Genomic DNA, 22691 nt, shown 5'->3' with positions numbered 1-22691 from the left:
GGCCTGTTTCTTTATTTCCTTCTTCATGGCAAGGAACACAGGAGAGGCAAGAGTGGCAGCAACTTACCAGACTGAGGCTACTGTTCTACATTCACACCCCAAATCAAAGCCTAATACCGTACAGTGTTTTTGAAGTCCCAAAACTGAGTTTAGCTTCTATTATGACCAAAACTCCTGAGAAGAGCTAGGAGTGTCCTAGGAGTCAATGGGTATCAACTCACGAGCTCGCTGTCAGTACAGTTGTGCAGACAGCAGAACTAAGTAGTTATTAGGAGCATTGAGAGCACACCAATCACCTCAGATGACACTTCTGTGTGCAACTCTCATTTGCTCACGAGGTTTGTGTCTCCTGAGAGACCTCCAGCATGTACAGAGCTTCGCCAGGGTATGATGTGGGGCACATCAGCTCTGCAAGCACTCAAGTCTTCACTTTCAGATTTCAGAAAATATGTTCAGCACAAAAGGCATGAATTACATGCTAGCAAATCTCCAAATGAACAGATTTTACTACAAAGATGAAAGTCACCAATCCTGAAAAACTCCAAGTCGAGATGTCAAAATTATGACTTGCAGGTACAAAGAAAGAAATGAAACTATTCTATACCTCATGTCCTTGGAGTGGCCTGAGTCAGGAAAAAAATTTTTATAGGTCAGGAAACAACAATCTTTATTAAGAATAACCTTTTTGCCGGCACTTCATATAAAATAACATGGACAGACAGACATCTGAAAGAGAAAACTGGTACCTTCAGAGTAAATTGTTTACAGTCTCTGCAGGGCACAAGTCACAGTATGGGATGATGTACTTCAACAGTAAACTAAGGGGTTCTGCAGCAAAAGAGAAGGGACCACAAAGAAAGAAGCCTGTCTTAAGGTTAATGCATATGGGTACACAATGCTGTCCTACTTCATTCTTTTATTACAGTAATCAGTAAGTAACGGATGTGAATTTTCACAGATACTGCATCACATTTAATTTCCAAGTAATAATTCTGATAGAGCATCTCTATTTGAGCTAGCACAAAATCGAAGCAACTCTTTCATCTAAGACCGACACTGAAATCATGTGCAGCCCAGACTCAAAAAGCCTCTTTTTAGGCTTATGCATCCACATACATTTGTGCAGATCTCAGTTCTCCTGACAGAGGCTGCAGGTGGCTCTGCAATGCACTGCTGAGGTGTAATGTAACCTGAGAGCTGAGAGCAGTTATACCTGCATCTCCTATAGCCCAGGGGGACACATCAACTGCCTTCTTCTATGTAAGGACAATTCTTTCCTGAGGACCAAAGTAACAGCAACTCAAGGAGATAAGTATTGTAACATGCACTTAGGGGAAGATGTGCTTCATCATCATCTCATACTACTTCCTGATAAATTTAAGAAAGGTATTGCCTAAACACATCCAGTAGCTATGAAGTCCTAGTAATTCTTTTCAGGCATATTCTGTAAGGCATATGTAAAATACAAGCTGCAGGCAATGGCAGCGCTTCCTCTCTGTTCAGAGCAACTACAGAATTCAATCTGTCAAGTGTGCCACTGCAAAGGCAAGATCTTTCTTTGGAAAAAGGGGGAGACAGTTCAAAAGTTCAAATCAGTCCCACATTAACCTTTCCAGCTCCCTCATACTTTGATTTCAATGTCAAGTAGCACAATTTACATATCAAGAATTGTAACTTCAGAGTCTCCACTTCAGTGCAAACAACTATATTTAAATTTTTTTTCCCCAAATCCCACAGCATGGCCACAGAAGACCACTTATATCCATCTTTTTTTCTACATGTTAAAATTTTAATTTTAAGCACTGCAAAGACAAGGTTTTCCTACTGTTCTGAATGTTGCATATTTTCCTACAACTTTATAAGCAATAAGTATTTTCACTTTAAATCCAGCACCAGACAACCCCCACCATTCATTTTACGCGTGGCAGAAAGAGTAAGGAGCCCCAGAAGTCTGCAATAAAACTTATGAGATAAGTGTGACAAAACTTCTAAAGCAAGAGCATCTTAAAGTCTATGGAGTAACAATAATCATGATTGCTGAAAGTTTTATCTGTTAGAAATTGCCACCATTCCTTAAGCACTAAAATCTACCTAATATAGTGAAAGGACATCTGTATCAAAAGGTAAAATGATTTAAATATATTCTTTTCAAATAAGAGAATTTTTGCTCACAAAAGGATTGTCAAGATGAAAAGTATACCCACCAAATACCAGACTAAATTATCGATTCAAAAGCTTTCACTCTAAGCAGTACATCTTGAAAAGCCTTTGGAAAAGGTGCCCTTAAAGTGTTCAGTAGACAGGAAGTCTTGCCTGTACATGCCATTAAGACAGAAGAACAGAACCTCAAATACTACAGTAAGAACTCACTAACCTCATGAACTCTGCTTTCAACTGTGTAGCACCACCTAACAAAAATTAGGGAAATTAAGAACAAACTGAGTTAGAAAACAATGGCACTTAGTATCAGACATATAACTAACATATAATGACATCGCTTTTCCTCATCAAGAAAAAATGTACTATAGCTCCACAAGAGCAGGCCTCAACTGTGAAGGTGACTTAAGAACTTTACAGCCCCCCTTTCCCCCTTGATGCAACACTCAGCAGCTATGAGCACACCCCAGGTTCTCTGCAGAGAGCACCGACTTCCAGTCATGGAAATAATTCAGGTGCAAAGTATCCATCCACAAACGGGGAATTACAGGGATGGGGGCTTAAAATAAGCAAATACAGTTACATCCCAGCTTGACAAGGAACTACGTGCCAGTGATGATGGTGCATCTGACTACACGAACTTGGAGCAAAGGATAAATGGAGGGGTCAAGATCTTGAGTCACTAGTCAGTAAATTCAAGACAATCATAACAAAACAACTTCTCCAATCAAAGTAATGACACAGTTCGAAAGAAGCCTGGTTATTGAAAAGCCCATGACATGCACAAAGCCTGTTCTGATCACTCTGCAGCTGGCAGCAGCCAGTCTTCACACCATGCTTATCTCAGTATGTTCCCCCAGGTAATACCTGGGTTCAATTAAGCTGCATGCAGAGTACAGTACATACAAATCATTACAGCCTAATGCATTTAAAGACAACTCCCTACCTAATCCAAGATTATGCCTTTGCATTATTAAGATACATAAGTATTTGGGGTTCACATGTAGTAACAGTACGTAAAGTCACACTTATCTTGTTAGGAACAAGCAGTAGCATCTCAAATGAAAAGCCATTTTCTGGACTCTTTAGGAAAAGCAGCTGCAAAGCAAAGTAAGGGAGGATATATTCTGTTCTAGTGAGCTGGAGCTCTGTGAACAACTTGCAAGACTTTGGAATTCTTAAGATATTAATGAAAGATCAACTGCAAAGACAAAAAGCATCAGAGAATTCAGCACGGACAAAGATGGATTTTATAAAAAAGGCTCAGTGAAAAGACAGAAGACATGACTAGTTTTACAGACTTGCAGTACACAGAGACATCAGTCCACAAGAGCCAAGTCTGGACACGTTATCAACAACCACTGCAAGTTCACACTAGACCTAGACTGCCACTCTGAGGTCATGCCAGGCAGAGAGTGCTTCAGAGAATCAGGGTGTAACAGAAGTGAATGTGATTTTGCAGACTGCAAAGCAGTTAAAACTTGCCTTTTTTTTTTTTTTTTTTTTTTTTGCTAACCAGTTTTTATTCCTTTCTATTGACCATCTGTTGTGTGAAGATCTTGTTCAAGCAGAGCTGAAACAACTGCACTTGTTAAATACTAGGATTTTTCACCCCACAGAACAGTGAATACTGCAGAAACTGGTACTGGATTTCCAGTCAGGTATGTGCTTGAAGGCAGTAATGTACAGATAAGTCAAAACCTACAGACAAGGAAGAAATAGGAGAGAACTGGAGGTATGCAAACTGTTCCCTAATACAGAAAGACAGAAGTCTCCAACCAATACTATCTGTAAGCCAGGAGAAAAAAAATCAAGTCAGAAATTCAGGGAACTGTGGTTTTTAAAAGGGAACAGAGGTTTAATACACAAGTAAGCTGCTACAGATAAGTAAGAGAAGCTGCATAGTGAGATCTTTACCAGAACATGATCTTGAATTCTAGAAGAAAGAACACCTTCATACCTTTCTACAACATGATGTACACATATATCCTGCTTCTTCTCCACAAAGAAACATGCTATGACACAGCCCTAAAAGAGACTACTTCAGCCCAAAAGAAAATTGATTCTTGCTATTTTCTGCCTATCCTGCCTGCTGCTGCTTAAAAAAAGAAAGAGATCAGCACCATACTTACACAGTGAACCAGCTGTGGTCCGTCCTCTTTTTGACCTTTCTTGATTAGCTTTTTCAGAAGCCAAAGAAGCTCTGGTTTGGATATTTCTTTTTACAGGGTTCTGCTGTGATTCTGCAGCCTTCTCCACTCCATGAAAGTATTTCATGTGATAATGCAATAACTTGGCTTTGCGGAAGGATTTTGAACAGTCCAAGAACTTGCATCTAAACTTGTGATCTTGGTCAACAGTTGCAGCTTTTTTTGATGCAAGAAAATCTGTTCTCCTACAAGGTTTTGTTACTGTAAGAACAAAACAGATAAATTGCCCCATGCATATGCTATATTTACCAAATGGTTTCCTAAACTTAAACAGCAAAAAGATTTCAGTAAGCATGCATTCACACATATTAGCTATGAAACACTGGAAATAAAATGTTAATGCCTTATCTGCCTTTAAGATCAGCAACTTTAAAAGGCGAACTCTACCCTACACTGCTCATAAAAATTGTTTTTATGAATAAGTTACAGCATTTTGCTTCCCTGAGTCCTTGCCCAACACCTGATATTACTGTATAGCATGCCTGAAGATAAAAGACTGAATCACACAGAGATTACATCCCTAAGTCCAAACACTAAAGGTTATTTGTTCACAACTATTCACACCTTTGGTGCAACAAGAAAACAGTTCTGTTTCTCTGCTTACAGTTATTTTGCTACCTCATTTCTGGGTGCACAGTCCCACCACCAAAGCCCGGTTACTTCCAAAGACAGGAGAAGCAGTACTTTAGGACATTTTAAAATTACTTATTTCAATTTTCAAGCAGCAATGAAGAACAAAATTGCTTGCATCTGTTACAAAATGTTCCCTATGAGCTAAACTTAAGTTTCTGAAAAATGCAAGGAAAGCCTAAAGAGTCAAATGTACGAATATTTTAAGGCACCTATTCCACAGAGCAGTGCTGTGCAACCCAGGGCTGTACCTATCATGAATGTCAGAAAGTTTTAGTTCATGTTTTTGCTAAGAAATATACAAAAGAAACATTTTGAATTAAATAAATTACTGTCACCGGTAGCTGTACTCAGTACAACACATGAGAAGTAAAAATGAGGAAACAGATCTAAATAGATCTAGGCAATTATCCATCACTAATACACACACAATATTGAAAAATCCGTCTCCAGCTAGAAGACAATGGAAAGGAGGTATCATTAAAAAAACAAAACAAAACACCAGCTTCTAAATATAATTTTCCAATTTGCATTGCCAGTACTGAACTGTTATTTCCATATTTACAAGAGTTTTCAACTTTCAGGATTAAAAAGAAGTGTTTAACTGCAAGACTCAAACCTAGCAACAGTGACTAAAACTGAAGGGATGCAGCACATGAATGAAAATTAAGCAATTGTATTAGAAGTAGCTGTAAACAAGGGACAAAAGTACTCAGAAACATTAAGAACAAGAATAAGATTTTCTATAAGTGCACTACGGCTTTGAACAGAAAGTGTTAAAGGCAGTGTCAGCACGATCCTGGAGTAAAAACATATACAGCCTGTTTCCAAGTTTTTAGCATGCAGTAACAGAATGGTGTTACTGAGCAGCAGACTAAAGGCTGTCACAGTGCAGAGAAGCATCCTAGACAGCCATATCTGAGGTCCACCCAGCCTTTAAGTACTGTGTACAAACAATCTTTAACATGGAGAAAACACAACTAATTGCACCCTGATACATAGGGAAAAATTAAGTCATATGCAACACCAAGCTGGTTAAAAGAAAGAATATGCAGTGAAATCTGAGAAGGAAATAGTACAAAGAAAGACACTGGTTTTGGGTGTTTCACAGTGGTAATGACCAGGAGGAAGACACTGTGGCATAGCCACGTTAAGAACACGCTGACAGGAACATCAACAAGACTGCAGCAAAGCCAGACTCACGCTTGCAGAATGACAAAGTTTGCCAATATCAAAAGCAAAATATACTGCAGACCATCAAAAGCTGCATTCAGGAAGAATAAAAAAGTATTTCAGGAAGGCTCAGTGCAATGGCCTGTGGGTTCTGTGAAAGCAAACACAGAAAAGTTCTCTTGGCTGTAAAGGAAAAAAAAACCCAGCATTTGGGATTACAGATACTGAGAGCTTATTGCTATTCAATAACCAACATGAAGCTGGAAAACAACGGCAGCAGAAGGGAGTAATGGCATCCAAAGACTTCAGAAAACATTACAAAGATGGCAAGGGAAACTATTACACCGTGACACAACTGTCAGGATGAGGTCCTGCATCCAAGCTCAGAGAACTTCCCCTCCACTGAGCTGGACAGATTCTGGAGAAGATACAGGGAATGGCTTCTAACTGATCAGCTACAAGTTAGAAAAGACTGCATTAGCTGGAGTTAGAAATAGGGATAACAAAGACACGGGAACAAAGGGAAAGGAAGCAGACAAAAAAACTTACTGCAATGTGCAAAAAGAATGTGTTCAGAGTAATAAAAATACAGATGATTCCACAAAATTTGAATCAAAGCTTCAATCATTCCCATCACTACAAGTAGTTTTCCTACTTTACAAGTAGCACAACAGAACTCCCTGTCACCCAGGCACAGCAGGAAACTGCCAACCAACTCTGCCACCCAGGGGAGCCTCTGGAGAGCCCTTGCTCTATGTGCTCTGAAAAGGACATCCTACATCAACACCTAAAGGGGCACCTACCATCCTTACACACAGAATTTTTGTTCACATGTGGCACTAAAATTGCTTTCTAGAGAAACAAGTTCGGTGTATTATCTTCAGATTTTCAGGCACTTGCCTTTACAAAGGAGCTTGGTGGTTATTTTCTGTAAGTACAGACAAAGACAACGGTAAACTGACACTTGCTATTTCTCCCATATTATAATCAAAATTCAAACTCCTCATCTGCTTTTCAGTCAGCCAAGACATCTCATGGTCAGGCATCATTGTATCGTTTAAGTTTAACTACAGAGAAAACCATTCCTTCAGTGTTCCAGTCAGCAGCCCTTCCCATTTCTCACTGGGCTGAATTATCCAAGGGTCAAGTTATGACCATGCTCAGCAGCAAGTTCACTGTAAAATGCACAACGTGAAACTTCCAAGTCCACCAGACGTGGTGTTTTTACCCCATCGCCAATTCTCTCACTGACATGATTCCTGCAGGAACAGGAATATTTGGCAGCAGCATGGTACCTCAACTGAAGGCCTGCCTTGCTGTGGCATCTCCCGCAACACCCTGGTAAACAATCCAAGAAGCCAGCAGTGCACAGAACTCTTCCCATTTTCCCACACTTAAAGCTGGCCTTACTGCATTTTCAAGCAATTAGACCTCCATACACAACTGCTTGCTGAAATGAGGAGACCTTCACTCTCTAGTTCCTGGTCTCCAAAGAAATATTAAGTGGAGAGCAAATTATTTCTTCACTTGCTGTTAAATTAAACACACTGAAACTCTAAAACTCATGTTCTCTGGTGCATCATCTTCATGATAGGTCATGGTAACAAACATGCTTCAGATGACAGTTTTTACACTGTGCTTTGGACCACTTCACATCACTGGGTCAATGTCCTCAATAATTATTTATTTCATTCAACTTAATCTTGTGTTGTTTTTTCTGAGCTCACCACGTGTGTCTTCATTTCAGCTCTTAAACTACATTTCTTCCTTTATTTTCAAAAACCCTCTTCCTTTCAGTATCTCAGTTGTTAAACAAAAACCATCTTGCTTAATTGCTCTTCTCAAGCTAATTTAGATAGACATAGCATCCAAGAATTTCCAGTGCATCTAGAATCCACAGAAGGAGCTGCCTGGTGCAAGAAATACGTAAGAGTATCAATAATCACTGATCATTGCATATTTATAAACTTGTGGGGCTTTGAGCTGTAACATTACTTGGCATTGCAAGAACCACTCAAGACAGTATCTCCTATGGCCCTCCACTCCCCAGTTTCCCCCTGTGCTGGAAAGAAATGGGTACCAATAAAAGCAGCCTGTACTGGGCAATAAAGCATGTGAGCCTTGCAGTGCACCACTCACCCTCAGTGTACATTTGGAGGGGATGGAAAGGCTTTACCTGCACTTTGACATGTGACTGAAACACTGTGACCAGACTGTGCTGCCCCACCACAGGGAGCTTTAAGCGAACTAGGCAGGATGGATTTATTTACCTACCATATATTGTTAGGCGCAAAAATACAACTTTTATGCTACCTTGAAGGGATTAAAGCCTACTGAAGTGAGCTGCAGGAGAAATAGCAGCACTCTCAAACTGATTAAAAGGTCTTATGATTCTCCTTAACTGAAACCCAAAGCTAACAGAAAAAAGCAGGTGTAAGTATACAGCAATTAGAATCCCTGATGCATGTCTATGCAAATAAGTTATTTCAAGAGTGCTAGCAAATACAACTACAAACATGATAGCAGATCTGTGCAAAGCAAAGGCAGCTCACCTTTAAAGTAAAAGGAATTTTTAAGACTAAACTCACATGAACAGCTATGGAATGTTTCTAAGTCTATTTTCAAATATATGCTGAGCTTTAATTGGCTGCAAAAGTTTGCCAACAGACTGTTAACATATTTTTTGGAAAGACAGCTTGATTTAGCTAAATTCTGATCACTACTTCTAGTTCCTTGTCATCAGAGGTGCCAAAAGTCAGCAGAACAGGCTTTTAATCTTGCAGTACATGTAATTATTCAAAATTTTGTTCAGACTTTTAAAATACAAACTTCAGTTTTAACAAGCAATGCTATATTGCCCTTTCAGAACGTGTTACATTTTAGAACATCTCAGCCATAGGAAGACTCCAGACTGCAATTTGCTGCTATAAATGTGTGCAACCACTAGGAATCTTGAATCACCTACCAACCAGTGAATAGAAATCACCCCTTAAAAGGGGTGCTTGTGTCCTTAAAAATCCCTGATACTCAAATGCTATAAAAATCATGTTCTTCCTATACATCCTGCAAGGTAAAAATTTGTACTACTAGAATGTGTTACTCAACAGTGCCAAAATGACACTAACATATCATGAGGCAAATACAGATTTTACAGTATTTTCCTACAGGAAGATAATTAATTCCCACTAAGTGACTAGAATTAAAGTTTACAGACAAATAATAATGATAATACTGGCTTACAATATTGCCTTTGTTCTAAATATGAAAAGTTACCAATGACTAACTTCCATGCTGTACTTCATGGCAATCTCACATGCAACAGACACACTCTTCTGCCCCACACACCACCTGCTCTCCAATAACTGCCCCTTCCCAAGCCCCAAATCTTTTAAACACATGAGACTGAGAACATATTGAACACAACTGTCTGGCACACAGTTATTCTATCTGGAGCATATCTGTCACCTTGATAATCATCCATAAATGAGTTAATTCAGCTCCCAGTCTCCAACACCAGCTATTTTCACAACGACATGCCTAGGCACTGTAACAAATCTATCCCGCCACAAGAGCAGATGCCACTGGTGATTTTCAGAGGCATTTGCACATCCTGCCTAGAGGCACCTGTCACTGTCATGCTGCTACACACGCACACCAGTACCAGGTAAAAGACCAAGCCCTGCTGTTCCCCCATCAGACAGCTCATCAGCACTGGGGTGAAATGCTACAATCCCACAGCTAAGACAGAGAGAGCATGGAGAGGGAAACACAGATCCACTTTTAACTACAAAGGATTTATCTGTGAGAGAATCTATGAATTTTTAAATCTTCATCTAAAACTGCTCATGAATAGCTTTTTAAATGCAGCTTAAGTATGGAAATGTAGATTTTTGTACTTGGACTTCAGATGACCGTATTTACTCAAAGACCCTGCATGCTTACCTTTTATCCCCAATCCTTAAAAGTGCTCTACAATAAAAACACCTGCTTGCCACATCTGGATGTCCACTGAGGTGCATGATTGATTTCTAACGTTAACTGAAACAACTTTCAATTAAATAAAATAAAATCCACGCTCGGAAGAGTGGATTTTTACAGACCATCAGTGCTGTACTTCAGGTCAGAATTCAATATAAGTGAATATTCCCAAATTAACTTTAATCTAACTTGCTCAAGTCCTGATAGAAGAGCCAGGAACAAGAGTGCACAAACTCTATCAGAGCCTTTGGGTAGGTGTTAGCCAAGGCCTGATCCCACAGCTTTGCTGCTTCCATCTAATGAAGCAAGGTCAGGCCACATCCCACTAGTGTGAATGACACCACACACACATACTACACATTCAGTTGGAATTCTCCCAAGTTTAAACCCAAATTACAAATTTGCTCAGCAATAGCTGAAGGAGACCATTTTAAATAGCAGAAGACCATTTACACACCAACCTGAGCAAAGGAAAGAGGGCAGTTCCTTCCTGCACTGAGGGTACCCATTAGTGGAAATGGAGAGGATATGTCACTTGGACAGTTACAACAGAGTGAAAGACCATATGTGCAAACAAGAGGGAAATTTAAAATAACCAACAAACATCACACACATTACTCCAGCAATGCTGAGCAACTGCAAATCTCTCCAAATGCTCTGTTACACTTCAAATTAACCTTGTTTGATAGAGCATAAACTAGGAAGTATGTACTTCAAGTTTCTCCAGTTAGCTGTAGATCCAAAGATTAAAGTTATGAGAAATAATCATAGGACAGCACCATGTTTTGACAGTCCACTGCTGCATAGGAAATTTTAAAGCTAGAAGAAAATAGAATATATATATTAAGATGGAAACTGAAATGTTTGAACTACTTCATAAATTTGCACTAAAGCCTCCAAGTCTAAACATAAAGATATAAAAATGCACAATTGGGATTCCCAAACAGCAGTAACAGTAATATTACCACATACTTATAGCACATTAAGCACTGATCTGTTATGGTATTAAATTCAATTTAATCCGAAATTCCAAACACTGCGAACAAGCATTTGTAAACTTCATCACTCATGCTGAAAGTATTCCACCCAGTCATTTAAAAATTATGATTTCCACTTTTAAGATTGCAGTCCACCTTGGAAGTGTAAGATTAAAACTGAGTCCACAGGGAATAAAAATATGCATTTTTAACGAAGGTTAAAATTGCAAGAATTTTAACACTTGTACAAGTACAAAACATGCAGTGTCTATTGCCTTAAGAAATGCATTAACGTGAAATATGAAAAACTTGAACCTGTAGCAGCAGAAGGTTCTTGAGTTCTGACAGGAACGGAGGAAGACTCAGTGTCTTCAGCTTTTTCTTCCTGCAAACTGGTGTCTGTGCTGAGTGCTGTGCTATGCGATGTATTCCCAGGTGATCCTTGCTCACCAAAACTTTGGTCAGATTCAACAGGAATTTCTAACTGGGCTAGAATGAGAAAAACATTTCCACTGAGTAAAATGCATACAAAAGCATACTGAAGAACACTGCGGGGGGGGGGGTGGATTTTCACATTATAATGGAGAAAACTACCCATCCATGCTCTTGACTACTTGCTTTTGGTCACACAAAATTTCTGCAGCACAACTAACTTGTAGCATCTCTCTAAACTTAGAGCTGCTTAGAAACACAAAAGCATAGATCTCCTCAATCCACTTCAAGAGCTTCATCAAAAGGGAAAGGCAGTGAAGGACAGGGCAGAAAAGCAAGTATTAACTCCACCATGTTTAAGCATAAAAGCATCCCATTTGATGCTTTTAGTGTTCAATAGCAGGATTAAACTCTAAGGACTCCGAGTTCAGTACTTGTGCTGTTACTTCCACAATCTGAAAGTCTTAAAACTTTGAAATTACTTCATTTTCACAATCAGAACCTGCATTCCCTACAAAAGAAAACCAACCAACCAAAAAACCCCAAACCAAAGTATTTCCTTGGATATTTTTATGGCCCATAGAGCTCTCCTTTGCTGGAAAAGGTCCCACCACCCAAGGGAAATGCAGGGTTACTGACAGAAAGGGAATTAAAAGCCAAAAGCAATCAGGGCAGCAGAGACGCAAACTTTCCACGAGTTTTCCCTGCACTGCTGATGAAATAATGTTTTAATAGCAGATATGGAGCCTGTAGGCTAAGCAACTGCAAATATACAGCTTGCAACAACTACACGACCACCTCATCACAAAAACCCAGAGTACACTGTGCAGGCACTTACTCTTCTCAGATTCATTTTGGATAGATACTGCATCTTTCCAAGTTTGAATTTCCGTGGAAGTTGTGACAAGATCTGTATTTAAAATCTCATGGCTAATACTGGATGAGAGTCTTGAAGATCGCCTCCTGATCTGGTCTCTCTCAGCATTATCTGAAGAGTTCTTAGATTTTTCCTGAGCTGGAACAGTTGTATTTAATGGTACCACGCAGTAACAGGAATACAAACAGATCACAAGCAAACTGTCAATTCTTCACTCCCTGTGACCCCCTTTTGAAAGTGTGCTTTTGAAGGACTAAGGTTAACAGCAAAAGCTAAAAAGCCTGGATAATTAAACCTCTGTAAAAGCTACAATGGTAAGTTTCAACTAAGCATAAAAGCACAGCAAAAGCTCTCAACTTTTTTCTTCTAGTAACAGATTTGAAGTACGAATATGGATCAGTATATTACTAGTTTCTTAGAAAAAAACATTCCACTGAGTAAAATGCACACAGAAGCATACTGCAGAGCAGAGGGGTATGTTTGTCACATTAGAGTGGAGCTGGTCTAAACAAGCTGTTCCTGAGATGTAAGTAATATCAGGAGTTAGATGAGACAATTCAGGCACACAAACAGCTGTGACTGAGCTAGATAACCTACACACACTGAAGTTTAAGACTGTGGTATTGAAGAAAGGAAAGAGCTTTCTTTGGATCTTCCTCTCCTTGGTCATGACACTACTATAGAGAATAAAATTTTCTTTCCTCATCAAGACATTCAAGTTCTTCAGCCTCCACAAATGCTACCCGAAGATGAAGTAGAAGCTATTTGACTTTCAGTCAAATATTTGAATATGAATTGAATACTGAGTAATTCACACAACTATTGAATAATGAACATTTACACAGTATTAAAGTGCCCTTGTTTTAATCCTCTAGCTAGGAACTGAAGAGTTTCTACGACTTCTAAAACTTTTATAGCCTTCTGTAGATTGGAGGCAATGTAATCACTGCCATCTCTACATCTGTGAATTTTTGCCTCAAGGCCTCCTTTATTCCAAAACCAACTACCAAGATTTAAGGGGGAATTCCAGCATGATGATGCCACATGTGAATATTCATGGTTCAAGAGTAATACCACAGCCATTTTATCCCTCCCCCAACCCATTGAGCTTCAAGAACTTTTATATTTATACACACACAGTGTGAGAGCTGAATATCAAAACTCACACAAGTTTTTTTCAATCCTGGGACGCTTCAATGGAACATCACCTCCTTTAGGTATTTTCCGACATCTTAACTCCAAAGTTATGGGCTGCAGTGTCTGAGAACTTGGCTCTAGAGATTTAGATAACAGAAGAAAAATGGACTGAATACAAAGCTGTGAAACACTTTAACACAAATTCCTAAGCCTCACAATCTAAAATACTGGACTTGCATAGAGCTTCATCCAGCTTTCTAAAACCCACACAGTGGTATTCAACTCTACTACAGGTATGCATTATACTACATGATGGTTATTTGTCTAAATCTAATCTCTGACCAAACCACCAAGGCTTCAAACATCAGTGTGCTCTTGGCTGTCTTGAACAAAGATGAACTTAAAAATTTTTAAGACTTTCTAGAAATTTAGATTGTGAAAGAGCAAGACACTTCTTATTCCTTTAGGTAAGTTTAAAAGTGTTTTGGTACATGCCTAAACACTTAAGCTTGGCTACATACCTGTGGGAGGTGTTACCGGTGGTCTGCCACGCTTTCGCTTAGTTTCCTTCACATTTTCCTGTGGACTCTTTACCTTGTCATTCTCAGGCTTCTTGTCAATTTGTGTATCTACTGAATATTCCATATCATTCTCTGATATATTCTCTTTATCTTCTTTTCCATTCTTAGATATATTCTTTTCTGAGATCTTGCCTTTTTCTGAGATGACTATAAATTTTCCCTCTTTATCGGGCTGTTTAACTCGTTTCTCAGTCTTTAATGTCTTTTCATCTTCGTCTTTCTTTGCACTACCTGTTGCCTTCCTCTGCTCTTTAAATTTCTCCTGGTTTTCAGGAGATGACGGAATTTCATTACCTCTTTCCTTAGGCTTAGCATCACCCACAGTATTCTAGAAAAAAAGAGAGTGACAGTAAAATCAATTCACTGTAGTCTAAAAGCCACCCCTCTCCTTTTTATTTAGCAGCCCTGCATCTTTGTCCAATTTTTCAGGTGCTAACAGTACATGCTCTATTGCAATCCACAGATTAAAACTTAGAGGCACCCAAACTGGTGAAGGACCGGTGCAATGTGAACAAGACAGGGCAAGAAATCCATTCTTCATCATGCAATGACAGAAGAGCTTGGCTGTTCCTTTGTTGCCAGATGTAGGCTGGGTCCCTAGTGCAGTCCCTAGCTTGTGCAGTACTACGTAAAACCTACTTGGGACACTGCAGGAAGAGTGGGAGTCAGGAGCATAGAAAGCAGCAAACAGCTCAATGGCTCGAATGTGCGAACTCTCTTCCTTTCACAGAAGGGTCTCAGTCAAAACAGACACATAGCTTGCTTGCACTTATCACCCTGCTGACACTGCTAGGCAGAGTCATGGAAAGCAACTGCAATCAGCAAAGTCATCAGGAACCACGTGATGTTAGAAGTTAAACATTTAAATTTAAAAACAAAACTTAAATTTTTTTTTCTGTAATTTATGTTCAGCATGAAGAGACATGAAAATCCTTAATAATCCCCAGCCAGCACACTACTGAGGCAATGTTCAACTGCCAGCCCATTTCCCCATAGTTCTTACTGGGTAACACCATGAAGGGGCAAGGAGGATGATATATGCTGATTATGTTTATTTCCCCTTCCAGTGATCCTGCTACAGGCTGTCCCAGAACAGAAACCTTCTAGCTTTGAACATGAATTAATAATTTATATTTGGTCATATGTCAACACTGCCTTTAGCTCAACTAACTTTTCCTGTTGCCTAACCAAAGCATTAAAAAGTAACCATGCTTCTTCCCAGGCAGGTCTACAGGGCACAAGAATCTTCAACTTTGACCCAGGATCAGGAAGATAGGAAAGGCTAAATACCCCAACACCTTCTTTATACTTTTTAACATATTTTCAGACCATTGCCTTAAGAAATACTAAAATACTAAATACTAAAATAGTGAACGTGCAATCTGCTCCACCCTCTATGATATTACTTCAACCATACTTGGTACAGGTGTGACTAAAAAAAAAAAGTCACTTTAAAAACGTGAAATCGAATTGCTATGTATTTCATGAAAAGAGACAGGTAAATAGGAAGTATTTAACATGTAAAGCACCCCTTTTACCATCAAGTTTGTATTCTGTAAATTCCTGAAGGGAGAAGCTTCAGCAGCAACTCAAACATCAGGGAAAAAAAAAAAACCAACCAACCAACCATAACCAAAACAAAACAATCCCACCCCAAACAAAAAAACCCCTACCATCTCAAAAAACAACCCTAAGGCAACTATATTTCAACACCTCAGATGCTCACAAAACCATCTGATTTGAATCAAGTATGCACCTCTGGAACACTTATAAGTCATGTCAGTCACAACATTCTCAAGCAACCGAATCATGAACACAGTAAGTCTGAATTACCTCTTGGTGTTACTGAACTCTTAGAAGATGTGTGTCCTGGCAAAGGTACATTCACACTGTTACAGGTTATTAGCATTTTTCCATCACTGTTCAACACAGCCAGTTACACCCTCTACACAGGGACCGAGTAATACTATAATTAAAGAAATTATGACCTGCTTATGTTGCTCCCTTCAGGAATTGTGTGGTTTGTATCCCTTTTTTTCGTTTTCTTAACAAGTACTAAGATACGAGCCATGAGTGCCTTCATGACTCCAACCTTTCTTCCTGAAGAACAGGAACAAGACACCTCCCCTCCACTTCCAACATGCTGCTACATTACTGCTATACCTGTTTTTTCTAAATCTTGAGCACTCCAGTGGCTCAAGTACTTTTTTAAAAAAAACTTTACCTCTGGTTGTATAAATAGAGCTCACTAGGAAATTCTCACTTATTGCTTTTCTGTGCTAAAGGACAGAAAAAATGTTCTACCATAACTTAGGAGATTCTCTTGGGCTAAGAGAAATCTTGGACAAAGGATAAAAGGAAAAAACAAAAAAGAATCAAGCCAAAAACTCCTTTCATTTCCTTTCAGAATCTTTCCAAAGCTATGAAGAATCATAAAAATATTTTGTCTCTCCTTTAGGAAGTTTCGTTTTCTTATGCAGAGTACTACTTCAGATTGTTTAACTCCATTTACTTAACACTAAATATAATAACATTTCTCACGGAAATAAAGATTCTGCAGTAGTTCACCTGTGAGTATTAGTCAGCTTTCCACTACACACAATGATAACAATTTAAAAGCTTTATGGCAAAATGTGAAATAGTGTTCCCTCCCAGGCTGGTAGATACAGAAATCTGGAGGACTGGCATACCTCTCCACAACAGTGACAAACCTAAATTGTAACACTGACATTCATTACTGGAATCTGCATTTAAGACTTGTGCTGGGGGGACAGAGTCAATTTCTTCAACCAAACTTAAAGTTTCAAAAAACTAATGGCAGAGAGCATGACAAAAAAACCCACAGGCTATAGTTACCACACAGCAATGTGTGGCAAGAGATCAAACTTAAAACCCTGCCTGCAATGAAAATTATTCTGAAGCAGGTATTTAAGAAGTTTTAACCAAGTCACTCAAGACCAGATCTTGGTCAGCCTTTCCTACATGTCTATACAGGAAAATCGAAGTACAGAGCAGCACTTCTTCCTTCTCACCATCAGCAGGACAGTTGTTTTTGTTTGATTTTTTTTAAATGTAATGGCTCACTACTACTTTCTTTCATGAGCTAAAGGTTGAAACCACCACACTGAGCAGATGAAGGGTTCGTAAAACAGTCAAATCACAGAAGGAAAACAAGGAATAGTTTAAAAAGCTGATTTTCTCAAAGTTGTGAGGTGAAAAGATTAATAGCCATGTTCCCTAAAAGTCTCATGAATACTAAGCAGTTACTTTGGGAAAGAATACTTTCTGTTCACTCCATAGCTGGCACTCCTTTAAATATATATCTGTATAAAAGTAAAGCAATCTCGAGCAGGTAAAACAATCACGATTCAAAAACCTTACCACTAGCTTTAGTATGTATGTACGTTTTGAATTTTCCAACAACTTTTAGAAATCTGTTTTCCTTTTTCCTTATATACTATGACTTCTTTAGTTCAAGAGGTGCATTTAAAGAACTTGAGAGCTTTGCAAATCATACCACAAAGATTCACATTTTATTTTAAGGGATTCCCCTTAATGAAGGAGAAACGAAGGCCCCTTTTCATTTTAAGGGACTTCATTTCAGACATACTGTATTTTAGGAGTAAAAGTTTTTCATTAATTTCACGTATTCAACTATCCTAGCCACCTGAACTGCTCATTTATGAATACACTAGCTGCACAAACACCATACTTACCTGACCTTTGGAAAAAGCTTTGACATGAATGTTTTTGACTGTCTGAACTACACCATCATAAAATTTCACAGTGTAGGTACCTAAAATATGGAAACAAAATGCAAGAGTTCAAAGAAGTTATTTGACACAGCATCAGCTAACAGCTCCAATACTCCAGCTGAACAATTAGCTCTAGAAAAAAGCTGCTTCACCTGTGTTGTTAGAACCCTCAACACAGAGCTCCTATCACAGGCCAGGGAGACACAGCAAAGTTATCCAAAACAATTCTGGCCAAAATAAAGGTGTGTCCATGTCTAATCTTAGAGTTGCTCCTCAGATACACCTTACTCACAAAATCCCAAAATATTTTTGGTGGAATATTCCAATATATAATTACACAGCCATTTTCTACATCTTACAACATACACAATCTAAAGCAAGCCCAGCAGTAGAACAAATCCTCCACAGTTCCCCCTCCCCTTCTGATTTTTAAGGGGGTTTTGCAACTCTGCCAATAGGTTTTATTGCAGCTTACAGGCAAGTACAACAAATTTAGGAATCAACTTTTCCCCACACATATACTTAAAGCAATTACTGACTGATGCCAGCAGAAGGTTTTTATCTCATAAACAAGGTAAGAGGGTAAAAAAGTTGATGACAGACTAAAACACATAGTTGAAAATGCAATTTTTCACAGCTTTTTTCCATCTTCTATAATATCTCTCCACCAAAACAATGAGGTTTCAGCACAATTAGAAATACATGACTACTAGACATGACAAAACCAGGAGGAGTCCTTACCATCTTTGTTAACAGAAGTAACTTTGGCTGGATAGAAGCGACAGTCAGACCAGCATGCCAATACCTGATCATTGATATGAAATCCCTACAAAAAGTTAAAAGTGTCTTCATCTGAGAATTACTGAAACATACAACTTTATTAAAACATTTCAATTACTAGCATTCCAAGTTTTAGAAGAAATCATAAAATTTACACAGCAGGTAACACAGCAACAGTGAAGCTTTTTAAAGGTCGTCATTCATGCGAACACAAATTAAACTGTTATGCACACATATGTACTCCAATTTCTACTTACTGCACAAGCTTCTTCCTCATGCAATCCTTCTTTTCTTAACTGTATTTTCTCTAGGGGACGCAAATAAGGACTGTCCCAACAAAACCATTCATCATATCTATGGTTCCAGCGCTTGAAATGGATAAGTACTTTCCCCTCTTCATAATCAATTTCTTCAATGTGGGCTGGATACCTGGTTAAAGGTAGATTAAAATACTTTAAGAATAAGGCAAGCTGTCTCAGACACTTTATACAAATAAACCTTGGTTTAACTCCTCCAATCTTATTAATGTGACGTACCATTTGTATAAGCAATAAAGATGCTATAAAATGATGGAGCAAAGCACATAATGAAACCCAAAACTGAACAGCAAATGCATACACTGGCTGCAGCAAAAGGAGACAACTAAGGAGTTCTTAGTCTGGGGTGGAAAAAGAAATTTAACTACAGATTCAGAAGTCAGAAAGACCTTCCCTACATCTAGAAATGTAATATTTTACAAAATCAATAGTTTCAGTTCACTCTTATCAAGAGTAACGCCTGGGGGGTCAATACACGGACTTCTCTGAGATACCCATCACGAATCATCTACGCAATGTAACACCAAAAACCCAGCAGGCACACTAATGTAATTTAAGTTTTAGATTCTCAAAGTTAAATTTCATCTGCACAATCCTGGGGTTTTTAAATACAAATTTCTTAGTACATTAGAAGTAGAGGAATCTGAGATGAGTCAAATTCAAATGTTTCTGATCAGGAAGACATTGTAAACTCTGTATTTCTTTAAATTGCATTGGTAATTTGTAACTTTAGTAAGTATTTAATTAAAATCACAGCTATTTCACTATCCCAACTGAAGGTAATATTCCAAGTACAATGCTTTCCCTTCCATAATAGTAACATCCATAGGAAATTTCCATTTGTTGGTGTTTTCAGTATTCTGGAAGAAGGGCAAGGCCTCCATGAATTCTTGAACAAAGGGTGAAGACGAAACTCAAATCCACAAGTATTCTTTATCTGGTAAACCACATTTGAAAGACAGAGGAAGTGGCAGAAAGAAGTGGCATCGCTAAACAATCAAGCCTGATGCTAACAGTAAAGCCTAGACATGCACGAATTAAGACTCAAATGCAAACCAGGCTGCCATTTTACAATCCTACACAGAGGGGAAGCAAGTCTACCTACAACTGAAACCCTCCAGCAGATCTAAGACACGTCCAGTTGTGACTTCACAAAGAGCTACAAACAGGCAATGCTGGAGACTTACAGTGCAAATATATACTAAGGCCTTGCTTAATACTCACTTGGCACACACATCAAGCTATGCCATTAGCTCATCCCAACGTATTACCAAAGTGCATGCAGCAAAGACTGGGGAGAACAGGAACTCAAAAGGGAAATACTTATGGCGGGGACATCTGTAACTGATTACCAATTTATTGGAAAAAAAAAAGAAATTTCTTCCTGTGACAGTCAAGATATTTTATATTTAAGTAACTCAAGTACTATCCTCTACAAGTTCATGAGGGGGCAATAGTCACAGTCACAACCTAGTTCTACTAAACAGATTATATTCGGGTATCACTAAATACAGGTAATGACAAAAATCAGCATCCCATTTCCTACAATCTGAGTGCAGCAAAAACAGGTAAGAAATCCCAGATCCTCTCAACAAGAGAGCAGCCACAAGGGTGTTCTCATCATTGGGACTGCAGTACGCATAGGACTTGTCTGTTCAGTGATTAAGAGGGATGCTGATAAAAAGGACAGACTGCTGACTCAGTATCAAGCTAATTATCTCGTCCAAGCAGATAACCAACTCTGGGAAGCACAATGCACTTCCTACCACTGAGGTGAGACAAGCCCAAGTTACAGGAGCGAACTAACTCAATGATGCAAGACTGCTCCGTGCTTCATGTCCAGCAAAAGGAAGAATTTCTCCACCAAAACTGTCACCCCAGAATCACATATCAGTGCCATCTGCACCTATCCCACTCCACTAGCGGGAGTCAAGATCATCAAGAAAAGCACATCTGACAATGAGAACAAATTTCAGTCTACTTGAGTAAGTGTGGTTGAGCTAGAGCTCTCAGCTCTTGGAGAACATGCTGCAAAGCCTCAATATCTCCTCTTTCTGAAGCAACAAACATCAGTAAACATACACTCAATGCTCTTCACTAGAGCAGTAAACCTATTAGAAGCAGGGCTAGACCCATCCATGAACTCTGACAACCACCTCTCGTTGACACCACCTTCCTTTCAGATGAGAGCACTGGCAGCTAGAAAACAAAGCAGAAAGGTTCACAGATTCTCAATAGCCTTGAGCACCACACACTGACAGGCCAAGCTTCCTTCCTCCCACACCTTTTGCAGAACTGAGCAAGCACAGCACATCAGAAGGCACAAGTGCTCACAGATCTATACAGCATTAGCCATATACTTCCTCCAAACAGGCTGTGAACATACCGAGGGGTAGAGGTAACTTAAAAGAAATTCAGACTTGTTTATAAAAAAAAATACTATGAGAAGATACACAAAGTAAAAGGCCAATAGCTGAAGCCTGGCTAAGGCCCCAGAGTACAACTGAGGTATGTCCAGGGTGGCCCAACACATCCTCCCTCAAACCACAAAGGAAGTATTCAGCTGACTCAATGGGCATTCAAGACAGCTAACTGATCCTGGATAAGAAAACCCCAAATGGCACTGATTTAAATATTTATCGTAAAAACTGTGAAATCAGAGAAAATGTCTTGCAACACACAGGGAGGGCAAAACAACTAGTTTTCCAGCTGAATTTGAAAGGAATGATAAGCTCACATGTTTCAAGGATTTATGAACTAGCTAAACACTATGGAAAAATCTCTAAGATGCCCGAACTGCTGGCATTAGTTTTCTAAGAAGCTACTGAATAGACTATGGTTAGTAATGACTGGCAACTTCAGACTACAGCTGACAAAGCACAGCAAATGGTATAAAAATGAGTTTATGGTAGACAAATGTAAAACTATCCTCTTCTGGGAAGAGGTAAATATCTGGAAATTCCCTGGACTAGTTTGTTTCCCTTCTCTTTTCCTACATACCAAAATAGAATTGCTATGAAACCTCCCTCCCCCGGAAGTAGGAAGGGACAAGCTTAGTGCAGTTAAAGCACTGCAGAGAGGAAAGGAAGCATCCAGGAGAACCAGCACTGTGAAGGACAACAGCTATAGTGGTTCATCTTTTCAGTACTAGACCAACTCCTGACAGTATGAACAACTGAACTCGTGGGACTGACAATCTGAATCTTAACAGGGTAGCACCATACTCTCAATATTACTCCAGAGTTCTAATCAGAATCAAAAGCCCCTTCACATCCATTTTACCCAGACAATGGACAGAAAAGCTTGGATGTGTCATTACAACAAGGTAAACAAAGGTAACATCATTTGCCTATTACAGGCATCCAGTGCAGTCATCTTCTTTTCAGAAAGAGGATTGCAGCTAGCCACCACCCAATCAGTTTAAATGATCCAATTCAAAAGGCTTCAGAAAGTCAATTAAGCTGGGACAGTGTGCCCACGTGCATGGCTACAGCAACCCCTCTGGGATCCTTCCACTCAGGGCTGCCCTACTGCAGCAGTCCCTCTTCTTCATCCTCTGAATTCCAGCACTATGTACCAAGACACCTTTCAGTACCTACAGAGGCTCTCTCCCTACAGCAACCTGAGGCCAACAGACATATCATTCATGGAGTCTCGATGCATCAACCCAACTCACTGTACTCCCTG

General features: G+C 39.2%; 1 protein-coding gene across 13 annotated transcripts in view; it reads right to left on the bottom strand.

Moving 5' to 3' along the window:
• Nucleotides 1–22691, bottom strand: part of PHF20 (PHD finger protein 20) — a 70960-nt gene that overhangs the window by 30132 nt on the left and 18137 nt on the right. For 7 of the 13 annotated variants that reach the window (XM_014886216.2, XM_088174973.1, XM_088174970.1 and 4 more), the window contains 8 exons: nucleotides 18945–19116; nucleotides 18649–18733; nucleotides 17869–17948; nucleotides 14093–14480; nucleotides 13601–13708; nucleotides 12396–12572; nucleotides 11441–11614; nucleotides 4290–4568 (listed from right to left, as the gene is read on the bottom strand). In XM_014886216.2, the coding sequence (XP_014741702.1) occupies nucleotides 4290–4568; nucleotides 11441–11614; nucleotides 12396–12572; nucleotides 13601–13708; nucleotides 14093–14480; nucleotides 17869–17948; nucleotides 18649–18733; nucleotides 18945–19116 (1463 nt within the window). The remainder of the gene's footprint in view (nucleotides 1–4289; nucleotides 4569–11440; nucleotides 11615–12395; nucleotides 12573–13600; nucleotides 13709–14092; nucleotides 14481–17868; nucleotides 17949–18648; nucleotides 18734–18944; nucleotides 19117–22691) is intronic. The other 6 variants (XM_088174980.1, XM_088174976.1, XM_088174978.1 and 3 more) reach the window with 1 other exon arrangement.

This window comes from Sturnus vulgaris, chromosome 17 (genome assembly GCF_052056855.1).
Source record: "Sturnus vulgaris isolate bStuVul1 chromosome 17, bStuVul1.hap1, whole genome shotgun sequence".
NCBI classification, from domain to species: domain Eukaryota; kingdom Metazoa; phylum Chordata; class Aves; order Passeriformes; family Sturnidae; genus Sturnus; species Sturnus vulgaris.
This window is presented reverse-complemented; position numbering and strand designations above follow the sequence as displayed.